Genomic DNA, 20,942 nt, shown 5'->3' with positions numbered 1-20,942 from the left:
TTTATGAAAGCAGGAACCAATGAAAGAGTTTACAAGCACTAGCTCAACTATGCCAATCTAGATTGCTGAAAACAAGAGTAACTAGTGCCCAAAACTTCTTATGTCTTCAATTGGCAATAGTCTCTTCCGAAAGTCTGACAGCAAACACCTTTACAATAATTTTGTGTTCCTAAATGGAATAAAGTATAGAACTATCATATTTTTAGTGTAATCTAAAATGAAAGAGCTCTTCTTTCTGGAACCTAAAATAATCCACATATCTGCTTTAGGGAGCAGCAACCATATTAGCCTAAGTTTCTGCATTTCACTCTTACTTAAATGAAACACAGAAATATATATTAAAAAAAAACCCTTGCCTTAAATCAAATTAGATTATTGGTCCATTATACCTCAGTCAACAGTGACTAGCAGCAACTGGACCCAGAGATACTGGGGACTGCACCTGGAACTACTTACATGCAAATTGTGTACTTTGCTCACTGAATTACAGCTTGCTCTGAATAATGAAACACAAAATGACTTATGCATTTTTTAGAATGATCACATGAGACAGAATTTGTTGAGCCAGCAAATATGAAGAGCTACATTCATAATTAGAAACCACCCTATCAGCATGTCTGAACAGGAACAAAAGAAAATGAAACAACTGTTATTTAAAAGTACCGGTAATCATGTTGTATCATACCTATTTAAAAAATATATTACCCTTGGAAATAGGCCAATTATTTTTATGCATTCATACCTATACACAACAGAAGAATAAACATCTTCAAAAAGGAGTTTCAGTTCTATATATTAAGAAAACATAGGTGTAACAGAAAAGTAGATGCTCAATTAATTTAACTAGTTGTAGTTTACAATCTTCTTCACAGACAACAAGGAGAAAGTTATGGGTAGGAGGTAACCCCAAACCCCCAGCTTCCTTCCTTCCCTTCTTTTTAAAAGGAGTTCATTTCTGAAATAAAATAGCAATAGCAATATAATTTAGACTTATGGTCTAAGACTTTACAGCCCTTTCTAAGTGATTTACAGAGTCAGCATATTGCCCCCAACAAACTGGATCTTCAAAGATATAAAACTTGTAAGTTCTCGCTTTCTCATTAATCTTTGAGTTTCTAAACTTTTGTTTTTAAATTATCCTACTAATGCAGGTCAATAATTGTTCCCTGAAACCTTGCAAAGAGATTAACAATGATGGGCATGTATAGTTATAGTCATGCCACTGCTGCAAAATAAGTCCATGGCAGTGGGGTAGAGTGAAAAAATTACTCCATGGCAATTCTGTAGAGAAGTTTCCTTTTGTTATTTAATGTCTTGATGGAGGAGAAATTTAGGAAAGTACAGTGATAGTAGTGAGGTTGATTGAGCTAAAAATATAGTTTAGTAAGAATTGGAGTTTTGGGGTGCACAAATGCTAAGCAAGGATCCACATTTCACTCCCCCTTCCTTCTGCATGAGATCTCTTCCTCCCTCCCCCTTTTAGAGTAATTTCATGCATTGTGAATACAGCCAAATTTTTTGTGTATTACCTAAAGAGCAGAAAGCAAAAGTAGGCTTCGAACTAGATCAAGTGACCATAACTAAGGGAAGTGTGGAAATTGTATATTACATTTCACTTTTTCATTTGCAAATGAATTCAGAATGATAAGCAACCCTTTGATCTGTCCTATGACTGAGCAGGAGTACCTCAGTTAAGCAGCAATTTGTTTTCTTATATTCTGACTATGGCTAATATCAGACATTATTCTGGGATTTGCTTAAATTTCTGTGATTGAGGATTTTAGCCACAGAAATTTTCTGTTAGAAATAGAAAACTTGTTTCCTGAAGTCATTAAGCATTTTTTAAATTAAAATTGGAAGTTTCCAAAACGAACATGGAATTTGAATGACATTTGTGAGTTTAACATAGAATTCTTTATAGAATTCTTTATTGGTCAAGTGTGATTGGTACACAAGGAATTTGTCTTGGTGCAAATGCTCTCGGTGTACATAAAAGAAAAGATACGTTCATCAAGAGTCAAGAATCATAAGGTACAGAACTTAATAATAGTCATAGGGTACAATAAGCAATCAAATCATACTAGGAAACAGTCAATATAAATAGTAAGGATACAAGCGACAAAGATACAGTCATACAGTCACAAGTGGGAGGGGATGGGTGATAAGGAGTGATAAGATTAATAGTAATAGTAGTACAGACTTTGTAAATAGTTGGATAGTATTGAGGGCATTATTTGTTTAGCAGAGTGATGGCTTTCGGGGGAAAACTGTCCTTGTGTCTAGTTGTTTTGGTGTGCAGCGCTCTATAGCGTCATTTTGAGGGAAGGAGTTGAAACAGTTTATGTCCAGGATGTGAGAGGTCTGTAAATATTTTCACAGTCCTCTTTTTGACTTGGGCAATATACAGGTCCTCAGTGGAAGGCAGGTTGGTAGTATTTTTTTTGAATTAGGGATTCTTGAAAACAGAAAAGCCCCTTCATCTTTTTTTAATTACTTGATTTTCTTCTACTAAAAGGCGAGTTCTCAGATTTCTTGCATTTCAATGGCCAGAAATTAGAGAAACGTATTAATTATAACAAGCAGCTCCTTGGACAGTTTGAGCTTTCTGAGTTGGTGCAGAAAGGACATTCTTTGTTGTGCTTTTTTGATGACATTTTTGATGTTAGTTGTCATTTTAAGTCTTGTGATATGATAGGACCTAGACATTTCTGCTGATACAGTTCTACAGAATTACTGAGTCTGTCATCTGTACCTCTATAACTGTCTGGTTTGGTTCTGCAACCCAACAAGACAGACACAGACTTCAGAGAATAATTAGGACTTCAGAAAAAACAATTACTACCAACCTGCCTTTCACTGAGTACCTGTATACTGCACGAATCCAAAAGAAGGCTCTAAAAATATTTACAGACCCCTGACATCCTGGAACTAAATTGTTTCAACTTCTACCCTTAAAACGATGCTACAGAGCACTGCACACCAGAACAACTAGACACAAGGACAGTTTTTTCCTGAACGCCATCACTCTGCTAAAAAAATAATTCCCTCAACACTGTCAAACTATTTACTAAGTCTGCATTACTATTACCATTAATCCTCCCATCCTTCCTTTCACCCATCTCCTCCCACTTATGACTGTATGACTGTAACCTTGTTGGTTGCATCCTAATGATTTTTATTGACTGTTTTCTAATATGATTATTATTAAGTGTTGTACCTTATGACGAATGTATCTTTTCTTTTATGTACACTGAGAGCATATGCACCAAGACAACTTTCTTGTGTGTCCAATCACACTTGGCCAATAAAGAATTCTATTCTATTCTATTCTATTCTATTCTACTCTATTCTGTTCTGTTCTGTTCTGTTCTGTTCTGTTCTGTTCTGTTCCATTCTAAAACATTAAAAGTAAAAGATGAAAAGAGCAATGATGCAAGGATCTTATTCTCCCTCAGTGAATTTGGGAGTATCTGCATCAGGAGGAGGGGGGGGTTCCATCCTTGTTCCATTGGGCAGGCATTGTTGCACAAAAACAACCAAAGTCAGAAAGTTTCAAGGACTTCAAGTTGAACCCTGACTTACAAACATTCTTGTCTATTGGTAGTACTGGATAAAATACTTCTAATTACCCTAACCTTGCCACATAACTACCTCTTAAAGGGAATGCAACTGTTCAGATTCAAAAGCTTTTCCATTCAAGCATCACTGCCTAAAAATGCTCACCTCTCTCAGTTCCTGGGCAACTGAATTTAGGCGTTCGTTTTCAGACTGGGTGTTGGCAAGGACATTCTTCAGCTGCTTGAGTTCCGTCTGCAGTTCCATAACCTTTTTCATGTAGTATTCTTCTTTTGTGGCAGATTCCTGTATCAAAGTCTCCTCTCTGCTCTCTCCATCTGCTGCTACTTTCTTGTGGTTGGTATGAGCCTGACCAAAAGCCTGGAATAGAAATCACAGCAGATTATTATTTTTATAAAAATTAGAAGAACATTTTGCAGAATGCATGCTTATTGTACCATAGGAAAGAATTTAAGCAGGCCAATATCTTCATCCATGAAAAAGCAACAATATATTTTATGAAGATAGGCAGACAGATAAAAATGTCCTTTTCAAGAGAGATTAGCTAAGAGAAAATAGCATATATAAAAGCAATATCTGAGCTGATGACAAAAGACTTATTCTCATATTTTTGGTATCTTAAAAAAAGCAAGTCTCATAAGCAGTTCTCATGGACTACTGTCAATAGTTTTATTATATGTTCACAATAGGCTCTCCAATTAAATCAGTTTGATTTTCATTTATGGATATAGTACTGAGATAAGAGTCAAACATTAACAGCAATAAATAGAATCCACAAGGTCCCATTCTATATTCACCTTTAAGTCATACCAGAAGCATCAAGCCAAAATTTCTCTTTAGATGTACCAAATAGATCAATTTTGTTGATTTTTGATGACTAACTCAACAATTTTCTGTCTTTTAAATAACAGTTATGGCTATATTGGAAAGTTAATGTAACTCTTCTGTTAAATATTCCTGCCAATAAGTACAGTTAGTGCAAGGAGGGTTATATGGATAAAACAAATGAATTAATGAAATGAATCTTTCTCTATATAATTCCCATTTTCCCTGAACAAAAGCTCCTGCTTCGCCTATGCAAATAAAAGTACACCTTAGGCTAGAATATTAACAGTTGCTTCAGCCAGGTAAGGGACAGATTATTGTGAAGAAGGTCTGAGCGGTCCTTGTGTTCACTGATTTTGGCTATTTTCTTGCAGAAATTTCATTACCCCAACTAGATAATATCAGTGCTAGCACTAATAATTTTACCCACTTTGCGTAATCAAATGTCTGCAAAAAAAAAAAAAAAAACCAAGCTCAGAGAGCACCATTTCAACTCTGAGCTACAAATATTTTCTTTCATTGAAGGAGGTTTATTTCTGTAATTATGAGTCAACACCACTCAGATATAATTAAATATTCCATCAATCAAAATCCTGTTCTCCCAGTATTACACATATTACCACTTTGTTTTTGCTGACAAAGTATTCTCTCCCATACTATTTTAGTACTTCTAGGACAGTCTCCCAATTCCTATATTTATCTACTATTATTATAGATGGCCTCCTTCATGGATCATTACCTTGTACTGGCAGCTTGGGCATCCACATTATGTGATGAACTATATATATCCCTCAGAGCTCATTCTCCCAGGAAAGTCACCAATGATGAGCTGCTCATAGATGAGAGGAAAGATTAAATATGGTCCATGGGAGGCAATACTAAAAAATGTGTGTTGCTTAAGGCTGAACTACTGAATTCCTGATGTCTCTGTGTTCACTTTTCTTTATGCAGACTACTGCATTACCATGGAATGTATTATCAATTCATCAGAACCCAATAAAGGAAAGGCGATTAATTTTTTTATATTCTGCCTCCAAAATTAAATTTACATTCATAAGCAGGACAAGATCAACTCATATTGGAAGGTGAGCTACTCTCACTCTCATCAGAACAATCCAACAATTATTGTAATTAATTATCAGTTGGCCACTAGATCTCTTATACCACAGGCATACCTTGAAGAATCAGAACAGTACAGAAAAAGAAATGAGCCCTTTTATTTATTTATTTTATGCACTTTTATCTTGTTATTATTAAAAACAAAATTTTAGGGCAATCCAATCCTTTTTGGATCCATTGGTGCAGTCAGTTTCAGTTCCATACTATACAAGCATCTTCCACGAATATTTGATTGTTTATTTTGTGAACTGCCAATTTAAAAACTACTCTCAACCCATTATTTTGTATATAGTCATATATCCATACACACTTCTCCCATGCATATATAATGATTCTTAGTAATTATGTTAAAAAGGAATGGGTGTTCCATCTTTTACAAGAATTGGGGTAAAAATTAATTAACTGAAGATAAATTGATAAGGGGCAGTGTTAATTCAATTATATCTTTTATTTTGGAAGATTTTAATAGCAAATGAATTTAAATTTCAAATCAATTTATGCTTAATAAACACGTATGAATATAAAATATATACAAGTTTAGGGGAGTTTTTTGGTCTTTTTTAAAGGAATGTATGTCTTGTTATGTATTACTAAGCAAGAACAAAGGACACGTTATACCGACCTCCAAAATGACCCTCATCAGATGTTTTTTATTACAATTTTGTCTTCTTTAATCACTAACTGTGAAGAGTATAACTAAAAGACTACAACTAAAGCAAATCATTATACAACATATCTAGAAAAGGGTAAGGCTGCCTAGGATAAAAACAATAAGATGTATCTTAAGACAATTAGATAACTATAATAACAGAACATCAATTCTGTCAATGCAAGCATTGTAAATTTTTATTTTTATTTTTTCCTAATTCTATTGATGGATTTTCAGATCAACAACAAATGTTTAAGCACAAGCATTTTGCTTTCCACTGGATAAACTGCATACCAATTGCTTGCATTTTACAACAAAGTATAATGGACAAAATAAATAAATTTGAGGGACAAGAAGAGCTACCACTAAGATAACAGTTAGATAAAAGAAATCTGAAAAACTGTAACTTGAAAAAGCATCTCAGACAAAAGTCTCCTTAACTGTGATGAAGATAAAGGGAAAGAGGAGAGAAGGATTTTCAGAGTTCACGTTTCTGTTACCATAATGTTATAATAAAAGTAATATTAGCACACATGACTTTCATTCTGTAGCCTGGTCTACCCTTGAAGGGCTGATAGAAAGTTATATTTCAACAAAATGTAGATTAAAGTATCAAAATCTTTTAAAAAAAATTGAATACCACTAAAATGGGTTGCATTACATTTCAAACCCCTTTTAAATAATTTCAACAAGTTGACAACTGATTATGAAGATGATGCAAACTAGCATTACACTCAGTTAAAATTAGCTTTCCAGGAGGTAGTAGTATATTTGGTGAAAACCACAGATAATTTATTTTGGCCAAATGTTTTTGAGAAAAATATTTCAATAACATGGTAATAAACCCTGCAATCATATAATTTTCATTTTATCAATATAAATAGATATAGCAGTATAAATTTATTCAACTACAAATACTAAACATAAGGTTTGCCATCACAAAGTAGGTTTGAAGCCTAAAGCAACTTTATCTGGAACAGTAGTTGTAGAGTTGTAATTGCAGGAATGTTCCAATCTCGGATGGCAAACCTCAGATAAAGAATGTTTCCAAGCAAATACAACTCAGGCAAACAAAGTCACTAATCTATGGATAAAGGAGGATTAGAGAGGGGAAGTAAACATATGTTAGACTTTAACTAGAGATAACTAATTGTATGGATTACTGTACTAAACAGTAATGAAAGTTAAGCAGTAACCAAAGTTAACCAATGATGGAGGATAACTAAAAATGTATATAAATGCAAGACTATACTCCAATAAAGATCATCATCATGATTCAGTTGTACATGATCAAACAACTCGATTGCCTCGTCATTACAACAAGTAGTATTTAATATTCTGGGAAATATATTTAGCTAAAAATTAACAGAACAAAGTATTTTGAAGAGCCCTGTAATTTATTCAAATCTGCTTACCATTTCCCTTTTTAAAAATTGTGTTCATATACCATTCTAAACATGGATGTCTGATGTGTCTCAATATGTACTACATAGTAATCCATTATTAATCTTTTTTTAATTCTTGTAATGTTTTGTTCATTCAATCAAAAATATAATGCAATTTTAAAATATTTTAAATGCTACAGGAAGTTTTCAGCAAGTTATTTGACAACTCTCAGGTTACTTCTTAACCCCCTATTATTAACCAAAGAATCAATCAGTTACGTACTTATAACAAGCTTAACAACAGATCAATGAAACATCATTTTAAATCTTTCAATAGGTTTGTGTTGAATGACTGATCTATTAAAAACTGGTTGTTAGTTTTTTACTAGCTTATTTTAATAAGATTTCAAGCGCAGCAATTAACTACTGACTTTATGCATTTTGCTATGATTTTGTAGAATTCAGGTGCAACTCTCAATATGTAAATGTCTTTCTCCTTTATGTTGTGTGTCATGGAAACAACTCATTTGAGTTTACATTCACTCTTAGCACACTAAGTTGCTGATAAATATTAATATTAGATATTTTAAATATTAAAATATTTCTCATTCTCTCTTGAGCATGCATTTTATATTCCATTTCTTTTCCATTCTTAACCCTTTGCTCCTTTGCCACCCTTCATTTAAAACCTAGTAATACCCAAGCATTAAGCATGAATAGAAACTGTATTTACATATTAAAGGAAGCAGTGCTTTACAAGACACTAAGATACCAATTATACAAGCATTGTATAATACCCACATAAAGAATGAGCTCATAAATAAACAGTGAACATAGATAGCGATACTGAAATAAGCGAACAGAAACAAATGTTCAAAACAGTACTCAGTTTTGAAGTATCTGTGTCCTCTCTACTTTAAGGAATTGCTTGTTCCCATTATTTAATATTAACCATAGTTTATTTTGCATTGGTTGATGACTTTGCAAGTTGTGGTTAATTAGGAAAGAAATATTTGCAGCCTGCTTCCTGCCTAAGGAAGATATATACAAACATAGCGAGAATCAAAGTTTATTCTCACAGAGCTAAATTGTGATATATAATCTGAATTCAGCCATGGACTTTAATGTAATCTTTAAGGAAACTACAAAAGAGGCAGCATAATATGAGAAATTTAATTCCCATTGTAGCAGAAACATTATTACATTGTTCTCACCTCCTGAGGTTCAGTTATTAAATTATTCAGTTAGCTTAGCATTGTAATGTCAGTGAAACTCAGCTTTAACCCAACCCTCTCCAAAAGGTTGGGACTGACAATCATGTTGTTGGCTGGGAATTTTGAAAGCTACAGAACAACAAATCTAAAGCATGCCACTGAGGAAGAGTGAAATTTTTATTTTATTATTTTATTTTATTTTATTTTATTTTATTTTTTTATTTTATTATTTATTTTGTTTTATTTTATTATTTATTTAATTTATTTATTTATTTATTTATTTTATTATTTTATTTTGATTTATTTTGATTTGTCAATCGCTTACAATATAATAGGTATAAATATATACATAGTTATGAAAACATGAAATGGGTACATGTAAGAATAAAAGAAACAACAGGACAGGGACGGTAGGCACATTGGTGTGCTCATGCACGCCCCCTACAGACCTCTTAGGAAAGGGGTGAGGTCAATAGTAGACAGTCTAAGGTTAAAGTTTTTGGGGTTTGGGGAAGAAACCACAGAGTCAGGTAGAGTATTCCAGACATTGACCACTCTTGCTGAAGTCGTATTTCCTGCAATCAAGTTTGGTGCGGTTAACCTTGAGTTTGTAGCGATTGTGTAGCTGTAACTGTACTTACAGAAAGACATGGCATAAATGGGAGAAGGAATTAACAACAATAACTGTGATGTGATTGATGTCAGCTCAGCATTCATTAGAGAAAAAACGTCCCCAAAAATAAAATCTAGCCTGTCATTTAGAGAATAGCCTTTTAGGTTCAGATACATTAAGCACTGTAACTGTAGTTCTTTAGCTCAGAGTTTGAAACCATTAGGGTGTTTCATCATTCTGCTAATCATGCTGCTGCTCAGTCACTCTTTCTGAGATGAGGTGTATACAAATGTCATAAATACATAAAAGGCTTAATACAAATAAAAGGGTTAATGGGATTAAGTTAAAATGGGAGTAAACTAGAACAGGGTTTTTTCTGTTGCTATTCATATTTCTGCATAGCTGTAGAACATAATTACAGCTGTTCGCACACAATAACATCTAGGGTGAGTCCAAGTTACCTGAGAAACCATCTCATCCCAATGGGACTGCTCTGCCCCACCCATGCCAGCAGAGGAGGCATACTGCAGACCCCATCTGTCAAGGAATTTCAGCTCGCAGGGTCCAGGAGAAGAGCCATCTCTGCCATGCCCTTTGGAACATCATGCTTTGAGGTGGGACATGCTCCCACCCTCATGGTCTTCTGCAATAGCCTGAAGACCTGGCTCTGCCTGTTGGTTAGGGGTGGGAGTATCACACTGGAAGTGGTTGATGAAACAATAGAAGATCCCACCTCCCACCCTGCACATCCTGCTCCCTCCCTCCCCATCTTTAATTTTTATTTTTAATATTATTAGAAATACCTATTCTTATGGTTTTATTGCTTTTAATGTTGCAAGCCACCCAGAGTCACATGTGATGAGATGGGCGGCAAATAAATGTAATAAATAAAATAAATGTTGTAAATTTTGTACATGGATCCAGTCCAATTCAGTACTGCTGTATTTCTTATTAAGGTACCTTTTTAAACATTTCTAAAGAAGAAGCCCTGGCTCGAACAACAAAGCCACACTAAGAAGGAAAATCAATTACACTATTAATTTGGTTTCAGAAACTGTATTTTGCAGTTAACATGTTGTTTAAATACTTAATACTTACTTAATATTTAACTTAGCACTCTCTAGGTGTAATGAATTGTAATTCACTGCCCACAGCCCTTCTGTGAAGGAGATAGGTAATTAAAAAGTTTGATAAATATCCTAACCAGTGTATCGCTTAATATGTGTAGAGTGGGAATGAACTGGAGAATCGAAGTTTGAACCTGTTCTTCTTCTGCATAAAGAATATGTGCTCCACATGTATGATTTATAGAGGGAAATCAGATATGAATATAATTTAAAAGCATAATTATAATCACTTCCTCATAGCAAACATGGGATAAGGTTGGAAAGGGCGTTGGTACTTACCTGATACGCCCATTCTCTTTGAGCTGTGAAGAGCATCCAGTAGTGGGGGGTGCTTCAGTCTGCACATCTAGGCTGGGCTTAATTTCTGGAACGCTCCTCCTCCTCCACGGGACTCCTCCCCAGCGTTCCCCAGTTTTGGCGAAGACGAGAGAATAAACACCAACTCGCCCTGAACGCCTTAACAATTCGTTGGCCAAAACAGGACCCCACCAGATGGAAAAAGAGGTGGGGCAGCATGCTCTTCACAGCTCAAAGAGAACAAGTGTATCAGGTAAGTACCAATGCTCTTTTTCCCATGAGCTGTTCAGAGCATGCAGTAGTGAGACATACCAAAGCTTGGCCTGTCCTATGGGAGGGAGACCGTCTGGCTTGGAATTCCCTCCTGGTCCCCATGGGCCCGTTGCAGAACTCATCTACCAAAGGAGGCCTCAGCGGATGCAAACACATCTATTTTATAATGCCTAATGAAGGGCGATGGAGAGGCCCAGGTTGTGGCTCGACAAATATCAGTTATTGGTGCCTGCATGGCCCATGCTGCCGATGTTGCTGCGCTCCTTGTTGAATGAGCTGTTATGCCCCTGGGCACCTGTAGTGATTGAGTCTGATACATTTTCGCTATCGCAGCCCATAGCCAATGGCCTACTGTGGAAGAAGAGACCTTGCATCCCTGAGTGTTTGGCTGAAACAACACAAATAAAGCTTCCGTTTTCCGGAAAGTCGCTGTGCGATGAATATATATTCGCAATGCTCAACTCACATCAAGCCAATGCCATTGTAGTTCCAACCTTTCAGATGGCCTGGGACAAAAGTTAGGAAGTATCAGCTCTTGTGCTCTGTGAAACACTGAATTAATTTTGGGTATAAATGTAGGATCAGGACGAAGGACCACCCGGTCAGAATGGAAGACACAAAGGTCTTTTCTGATCGACAAAGCTGCCAGTTCCGAAATACGACGAGCGGAAGTGATCGCTACAAGGAAAACTACTTTGTATGTCAGAAATTGGAGACTTGACGATTTCAAGGGTTCGAAAGGATACTTAGTGAGTGCAACAAGGACCTTGTTAAGGTCCCAAGTGGGATAACGGTGAACTGCTGGCGGGTGTAAATTTGTGGCTCCTCGAAGGAAGCTCCGTATGCGTGGATGATCAGAAAGAGACAGTAGACCCCCAGAAGTGACAACTGATGCCAAAGCCGCCACCTGCCTTTTCAACGTATTAGATGATAATCCCTTGTCAAGCCCCTCTTGTAGAAACTCTAGGATTTGAGCCACTGATGGATAGATGGGACCAGTTTGAGACTCAGTACACCATTTGCAGAAACTGGACCACGTGGCATTGTAGATTCGAGTTGTTGAGGGGCGTCTGGCAACTTGGATGGTGGCGGTAACTCTGTCGGAAAACTTTTTGCTCTTCAGACATCTCCGCTCAAACTCCAGACAGTCAGGTGCAACCATTGAGGGTCCGGATGTTGAAGGAGTCCCTGGGTTAGCAAAACCCTGTCCAACGGAATTCTCCATGGTGTTGCTAAGGATAGATTGTAGAGGTCTGCAAACCATGGCCTTCTGGGCCAGTAAGGAGCTATTAGCAGCAGCTCCGCCCTCTCATCCAGCAGCTTCTGGATGAAATTGGGGATCAGAGGAAGTGGAGGGAATGTGTACAGCAGACCCTGGGGCCAATGGCAGCAGAGCACGTTGAAGTTCTCTGCTCCTTGTGAGGGGTACCTGGAAATGAAACTGGGGAGCTGAGAGTTGAGGGGGGAAGTGAACAAGTCTACCACCGGCTGCCTGAATCTCCTGACTGCCTCTTGAAACAGGGTCGGATGGAGGCGCCACTCCGACTGATCGATTGTGGCCCTGCTTAGCCAGTCTGCCTGTGTATTCGACAGGCCCGAAATGTGTTCTGCTCTGATGGAAAGTAGGTTGCTCTCTGCCCAACGACACAAGCGCTCCGCTTCCTGCATGAGATGTTTCGACTGTGTGCCCCCCTGTTTGTTTATGTGAGCTTTGGCTGTGACATTGTCAGTCAATATTAGTATGTGTTGATTGTGTACCTGTGGAAGGAAGCTGTGGAGAGCCAGGTGTACTGCTCGAAGCTCCAGCCAGTTTATGCTGCACGACTGTTCTATGGCGGAACAGCGGCCTTGGGTTGTGAGCGATTGAACGTGAGCTTCCCATCCAAACAGGCTGGCATCGGTGGTGATGGTAAGTCTGTGTGGCTCTTTGAAAAGGCAGCCTCTGTTGATGACTGGTCTGGTCCACCAGAGAAGAGATATGAGGACCTTTGATGGTACCTTGACCTTGTATTTGGAGTTGCTTCGGCCGGAGCTCTGGTACGGGAGCAGGAACCACTGGAGGGATCTAGTGTGGAGCCGGGCCCAAAGGATGATTGATATACATGACATCATCTTGCCTAACAATTTTGATAGTTCAGCTAGGGACACCCTCTTAAGACCCCTGATCTCCTTAACTAATTGCTGAATGCTATTTAGTCTATCTGGTGACAGGTAAACTTTGCCTTCCACCGTATCTATAACTGCTCCCAGATGGATTAACCGAGTCGATGGTGTTAAATGACTCTTCCAAATTATTGAGAACCCATGTTGTTGTACGGATTGTAATGTGTTCTGAGTATCTCTGATTGCTTGATGATTGGAAGATCATCCAATGGGATGATGGGAGTCGCCAATGGGAGTCGGGTCCAGGGAGTTATCTTGGACGCCAAAAAGACCTGTTTCCTGCTCCTCGTAAGGATCTCTTGGAGTTACCACCCCTTCTACTCCTATTCCCGAAGTCAGACCTATCTGGCTGCTGCCCTGGTCTGAATGATGGGGGTCTCTGGTATCTGGGTGAAAAGGGTCCCTGGTAAAAGGACCAAAAGGATCCCCTCCAAAAGGACTGAGGGTTTCTAGAATCTGACTTCCGAAAAAGGGAAGGTAGAATTTTCTTTTTGTTTCGGGTTTCAATTAGTAGCGGATCAAGGGAAGGGCCAAACAATAGGAGATGAAGCCAGCTTGCATTTGTGCTTAAAGTCCGCTTGCCAATGTTTTAACCATAGTAAGCGTCGTGCTGTGACATGTGAAGTAATGGCCCTGACTGAAAACTTGACCGCATGATAAGTTGCGTCCGCTGAGAATTCAGCAGCTGCTATAAGTTTAGCAATATCTTGGTGTGTTCTAATGTTGGAATTAGGGACATGTTCCCGTAAGAGGCGGAGCCATCTGAGAGTAGAACGCATAAAGGAGGAGGCAGCCGTGGCTGCTCTGATGGCCCACACGTCAGACTGATGGGCCCTGCATAGGGCTAGCTCGGCCCGTTTTTCCTCCAGCTTTAATGCCTCTAGCGCTTCACTGGGAATGGAGGAGGATGCTAATCCTACTATAGGTTCATCTACCTCGGGAGTATTCAACAATTTTGAGAAATCAGGGGCCAAATTTAAATATTTCCTGTCATATCCAGTGGGGGCCGGGTACGCCGCTGCAGACGCCCACTGTTTCTGTACCAGGTCCGAAAAAATGGGAGGAACTGGGATCACCTCTGCCTCGACTACTGGTTGGTTGAAAATTAGATCTTCTGGTCCCTCTTCTGAAGGAGCTGGAGTGGTAGAAGGGGTCGACTTGTTCAGGCGTGCAATGTTTTTTGCCTTAAACAAAAGAGATCTGAAAAGTTGTGGGCAGAATAAGCCTGTAAATACAGGTTGATCGGGAACAAGGCCCTCATCCTCAGACATCCCCCTTTCTAAGGGGTCTGCTTCTGTGTCTGCTCACTGTCATGTATTGATCCTGATTCAATCTGTTCCATTTGATCAATTTGATCCACTTCTTCCTCCTCCTCCTCCTCCTCAGTCGGCCCTTGGAGGGGCACTTCCCCTTGTAAATGTACCTGGGTATAGTGTTGCTCCGACCTGGTCAATGACCTCAGCTATTAGGAATCATAATCAGTGGTTATAGGATGTTCCCTGGTCAGAACTGTGTGTTGAAGACCTGCTGCAATTCCCTGGCAGATTGCCAGCTCCATCCAGGCCTTCATCCTCTCTGGAACTTCCTCTGGAAGAATGTCGTCCTGTCGAAGACTGGCAGCCGTTGGAGTGAATGTAGCTTCAGGAGCCCTTCACGTGGTCGGTGTTCCAGATAACTGGGCCTGTTGGCTTTGGGGAGCCAAGCTGCGCCTGGATGAGAGGGAGAGATCTAGGGGAGGAGGAGGGTGGGAAGAGGTAGACGGACATGGACTGGAGGAGGGAAAGTCCTGTGAGGCCCTGTGTGCCTCTCGTGTGCACTTATCTATCTGCTTTTCTAATGCTTTATGGCGCCTGTTGGCATCCCTTTTTGAAGCTTTAAAATTCCCTTTAGCCTGCTTAGGTTTGTGCTGAGATTTGGTTTTGACCTTCAAGGATGAGGTCTGAGAGCTGCTACCGCCTGCTATTTCAACTGAAGGAATTACAGTATGCTTGTTATTCAATGCAATACTGTGAAGGCGATTGGCACCCAGGGGCCTGATCTAAGGACAGACCAGTTGCCCTGCTGATGTTTTTACTCCCCCCTTTTCTCTCTCTCTCTCTTTTTAATACCTATCTAAAATGAGTTGTATCTCAGTAATATTATTATTATTGCTGTTGTTATATAATCACTAATATATATGGCTATATGTATATGAGTATCAATTAAATAGCACAAAGCAAAAATGTTGAAAACCAGACAGCCAAATTGAGAACGCCTAAAGGCCCAAATTGATAAAGGTAGAGGCCTTCAACAGCTTCCCTGCACAGGCGGACACAGGGCTAGGTGCTCGCTGTTGTGCCGCTGGGTTGATTGGGCTGTGAGGGTTAAGCCAACAATTTAAATGTAGGAATAGCCTCGAATGTAGAAAAAACAAGACGAGGGTATAATGATCCCAAGTGTTCCTAAAAGAAACCTCTGCTCAGGAAAGAAAGTACCTCACACAGCACGAAATGAAATATAGTCAGTGTGGCCACGAGGTCTGTGTAAGAAAAAATGGTCTCCAGCCGTTAACTTTTAGGCGCGCTCCCCAGCAGCAAATTCCCACCGTGTGAAGGAGTGGCCTCCAAGGGCTCTTCCTATAAGGCTAAACGGCAGGGAAGGGTGGAAGGCACTAAGCATTTGAATCTTCCACCCCCAGACAGTGTTCAGAGGGGGGAAGGAAAGCGATATGACTCCGTTGTGAGCAAAGAGCTCACGCCGGTGTTCAGATGAAAGGAACTCTGTGGCTATCTGTCGGAATGGCAGGGGTAGAAAGAGCGGTTGTGGGGAGGGGGCGCGGAGCAGCGCCGAAGCCTCCCTCCGCTTTGGGGCGCAAATCAGCACTTTCCTGTAATGCGAGCTATCTCCGACTGCCTGATGTTAAAGGGCCAACGTCGAGAGATCGTAATGCGATTAGAAGGCTAAAGAGTTCTAAAGACAAGCTGATCAATTTTCAAACCTGCTAGTAAAGAAATGAATTTCTTGTTTCGGCCAAGGAAGAATCACAAGCACTGCCTATCCCTCACGAGGCTGAGCAAAAACTGGTGAACGCTGGGGAGGAGTCCCGTGGAGGAGGAGGAGCGTTCCAGCAATTAAGCCCAGCCTAGACATGCAGAGATTGAAGCACCCCCCACTACTGGATGCTCTGAACAGCTCGTAGGAGAATAGAGCTGATCTGAAGTGATGAAAGGCAAACTTGATTTTAACATGTTTCTAGAGGATTCAAGATTTTTTTAAAAAAAAAATCCAGATCAACTAATTGTACAACTTGGAAGAAGCAATATCATTCGGTCACTTGGGCTTTCTGTATTTTTTCGGCTGTGATCCCCAGACCCCAGATGGTCAAAGTGCTGTTAAATTTAATCCCTTGAATTGTGTCTGGACATCTGTCCATAAGTAACTTCCCTCAAGCCATTTATTTCACATGTATAAGCCATGAGCCATCCATCAACTTATAATTGCTTTGAATCTCTGCTGGCCAAAATCAAACTGACCTGGATAGAATTTACCAATCCATCTTCTGATTGTGTCCTGTCCTGCTTACTAGTGCAATAATTAAATATTTTTCTATTGCACAAAGCTCACACGCTTAGATGTTTCTGTTTTTAAAAATGGTTGTATATACTTATCATGCTTAGGTATGTTTATTGATTAAGCCATAATGACTGAACTCGCGTATCAGGCTACATTGCAAACAGTCTACAACAATCTGTATGAGACCCAGTTTTGCAGAGTAATATTGCTGTATTTCCTTTTAAGTAGAAAAAAGTTACATCAACATCTCAATGAAATTAGTGAGCCAATTAAAATAGGATACACATATTCAAATAATTGAAGCAAGAGCTATAGCAATTCTTTCTTAGTCTGTAATTCTGATATATTGGCATATTGACTTACTTGCATGTATTACTCCCCATCTCCATATAAGTAAAATTACATCAATCATAGTTTTAACATGATTTTGTATAGGTTTTTTTTAGTATTTTATAGGGAGCTGCCCAGAGTTGGTCGGAAGATAGCTGGGCTACATAAATATTTTAAATAAATAAATATGCTGGACTATACCATGAGACTTTTTACATTTGTGAGTAGTATCTTACAGAATATGACAACACTCTACTTCAATATACAAGACACTTTTCTTCTCACTGACCTGCATGGTCCTGAGCACTAAGATACTAGTCTTTCCTAAAATGTGTAAAACAGAAACATAAAATCAATATAAGTCAAAAAACACCCCTCTCCCCCTTGTCTGCCTCTCATACTCATAACAGAGTTAGGGATCATTTGGCTTTGGCTTCAAATAGAACTTGAAATTTAAGAACTCTCTTTTTTTATTTAAAAGTTATCACACTGCATTTCCCCTTCGTATTGTTTCTATATTGTTCTTTTTATATTGAAAGAGGCAGTTCGGTCTACTGCTGGCCTACAAACCAGGAGACTGTGAGTTCTAGTCCTGCCTTAGATATGAAAGCAAGCTGGGTGACTTTGAGTCAGCCATTCTCTCTCAGCCCAATTCATTTTTGTTGTGGAGAAAGGAATATTACCTATGTTCACCATCTTGAATTATTTATAATAGATAATATTGTCAGAGGATATAAATTAAATAAATAAATAAATCTGCTAGCAACCTCAATATTTGGCAGTAGCCTAGGTTTTATTGTGTCTCTGAAAAATGATAAGTAGCTAGTAGCTAAGTAGTTTCCTTTGTTTGGTAGTAAAGCTGAAAAAAGAGGAAAAGTTTGATTGTTATTATGTCAGTTGATCATAACACAGTATGAAAGCTTTATAAATGTCTTGCTATAAATACTTCCACTATTTTCTTGTTTCCCTTTGCCCTATGGCAGCAATGATTCCTTAATGACTAAACAACAGTCATGTACCAAAGTCAAGCAGTGCTCTGAGCACCTCCAAAGCTAGAGACCTAATTTGTCATCACAGACCAAGAGAGAGCATGTGATGTGTCCTGCCCTCCAAACATATCTGCCAACACAAGGCTAGGCTATCGTGCATAATGCATTCCAGCAACTACCACATGATTTGTGAAGATGAAGCCAGGCATTGCAGTGCTTCACAGCAGAAAATTCCAAATGGTCCAAGTTCAGTAGCTGCAGTAAAAAAAAAATGGCTTTGCCTATATAGTACAGCAGGCAGTGTATAGGAAATTGTTATTCTGTAAGATTTATATTGCTGTCCATCTTATGTACCAAAACTTGGGACAGCCACAAAAAACAATTAACAATTAACCATTAATACTTGATGTATAAACGATTGCAAATCTTAATTTTTATTTTCAAGACATGTGTAACTGCTGTGCACCCTTACTTATCATCTTTTGCAAAACCAGATCAAACTACCTGTATTTCCCAGAAAATAAGACCCACCCCCAAAACAAGCCCTCGTCTGATTTTTTGGGGTGGGCCCAAGATAAGCTCTACCCAAAAAATAAGCCTGGGGGATGGCTGTGGCCTGCCGGCCCTTGACGCAGTGCAGATACCTGTAAGTCTGAACATGGAGGCAGAGGCAGGGGAGGCAGGTGATCCCGATGCCCCATGTGGACACCTGCACGATGCAGCCATGAGCAAGCCAAGAGACAGTGGGACAGTGTTGGGATCGCCTGCCTCCCCCATGTGCCTCTGTCTCTACCTGGCTCTGCAACGCACTTTTCGCCCAGAGGGAGACAAAGCTTCATCTGCTTACAAATGGGATGCTCCGTTTCAAAGCATCCCATTTGCAAGCAGATAAAGCTTCAAGTCTCCCTCATTTCTGGAAAAGTATTTGGGAACAGAGTGATTTGCGTCGCTCAGATTCCTGCTCCAGTGCCACACCGGTGCCTGAAGAAGTGAGCCAGTGGCCAGGTGAGTTCCTGCTGCACATGGTTGCTGGTGCTGCAGCCACCAGGCAGCTATTGGGGTGTGGAGCCACGGGGGCCCTGGGGTAAGCCGGTGTGCATGTCAGGAAGTACCACCACTACCCCACCTCATGGCAGTGGCACTCAAAAAAATTAAGATACCTCTGAAAATATACTCAAGTGCTTATTTGGGGGCCCAAAAGAAAATAAGACTGGGTCTTATTTTCGGAGAAACACAGTATATTAAATCAAATGAATTCTGTGGGAAAATCTGATACATATTTTATTGTTTTACTCAAGGCCAATATCTTATTGTCTACCACACAAGTAGGTTATTTCCTAAAACTTGGCTCAACAAATTTAAATCATATGGAGTTTTTCTTTCCCTGCAGGTTTCTTTTATTTTTACTTGGTGTACATTATGGTATGGATTACAGCTTTGGGAATGTTCAAGATGGTTATCTGTACAGGGGTTACAATTGATCAACCTTTCAATCTCCCTTAGTTCTTCATAACATGGAATATTATGGCATGCTGTCCCACAGAATTATCCAGGCACTCCAGATCAAGTTTCTTCAAGGAAAAAACCTTGAAATAATTTTCAGTGCTCAGAGAACTCATAAAAAAGCTTATATTTACAGTTCACTATTCATTAGCACAATCAGAACACTGACCTGCAACATGTAAATATTCCCATGACTGCATGTGCTAGCATTTTGCAGTATGTGAAGTTTTTTTTTTAATGATCTGCCCCCTCGCCCAATCATGGCCTCTCATGAAACCCTAGAAAGGGAGGATACTCCAGATCCTTGGAACAATTCCCAAAAATGAAGGTACATTACTTTATTGTATTTTAATACATTTCAAAAGCTAATATATTATGGCACAAACCATAATTAGGAACCTATGGCACTCTAGAGTAGGATTTTTCAAGCTATGCTTCATGGAAACCTAGGGTTCTTAGGTGATCTTAGGAACTTGCTAATTTGGATCAGCTATATAAACCAGGATGAATCTATCTGTGATTGGTGTAGTAAACCAAAATTCCTTGCTTATTTTCTTTAACAAGCCAGAATAATAAACTAAACCCTAATCATTATGATTTGACATGAGATAAAAAAGATGGGACTCTAATTCAGCTGCATCTTAGCACAAAACATGAACTGAATTGCCTAGGTTGCATATCTACTTCCAATAGCAGAAGGAATAAAATGGAAGCAGCAGAATTGTGGCATCACCACACTTGCTAATTCTAACTACTGCATCCAAATATAGCTAAATTAGAAGATTATTGACAGGAAAGGCTAGCAAACCCCAGCATCACTTAGGCTGTTATTACACAGAAAAGCCACACAACCAATTACAGTACATCCTCCTTCATTGTGTGCTTAGAGAGAGAGCTTCACTCGTTTTAAGCAAGGTACTTTTTTATAAGGACTATGTATGCACATCCCCCCCCCAAAAAAAGAAAACATTAAGAGCTCCCCATGTTATAAAAACATTAAGAGCTCCCCATGTGAACAGAGACAATAAGGGAAGTGATGCAACCCTGTGTGTGTCTTGGACTCAATGCTCCCCTCCCAGCAGGCACCAATTAAACTGTTCTGATGGAGGTATGAGACAAGGAGACCTTGATGAATGCTGGCTCTCAGCCCAGAGGCCAAGAAGGAGGGGAGGAGAATCTGCCTGGCAAATTATTCCTAGAAAGAGTTCTGTGTGTGACAAACGGTGGACTGGGGGAACAGAAGAATTCATGTTTGCTGTATTTGCCTCCTCCTGTCCTCTATTAACCATCCTCTCTAAAGCAAAACTACATTTGTTTCTATGTCTCC

The 20,942-nt window shown here is 39.1% G+C and overlaps 1 protein-coding gene across 3 annotated transcripts in view; it reads right to left on the bottom strand.

Moving 5' to 3' along the window:
- BICD2 (BICD cargo adaptor 2) overlaps window positions 1–20,942 on the bottom strand; it is a 99,067-nt gene that overhangs the window by 25,110 nt on the left and 53,015 nt on the right. For all 3 annotated transcript variants that reach the window (XM_087923882.1, XM_026723951.2, XM_026723958.2), the window contains exon 2: window positions 3,724–3,936. In XM_087923882.1, the coding sequence (XP_087780008.1) occupies window positions 3,724–3,936 (213 nt within the window). The remainder of the gene's footprint in view (window positions 1–3,723; window positions 3,937–20,942) is intronic.

This window comes from Pseudonaja textilis, chromosome 2, assembly GCF_049901715.1.
Source record: "Pseudonaja textilis isolate UNSWEBS1 chromosome 2, rPseTex1.2, whole genome shotgun sequence".
Classification (NCBI taxonomy): domain Eukaryota; kingdom Metazoa; phylum Chordata; class Lepidosauria; order Squamata; family Elapidae; genus Pseudonaja; species Pseudonaja textilis.
The sequence above is the reverse complement of the archived record's forward strand: the minus strand, read 5'-3'. Positions and strand labels throughout refer to the sequence as shown.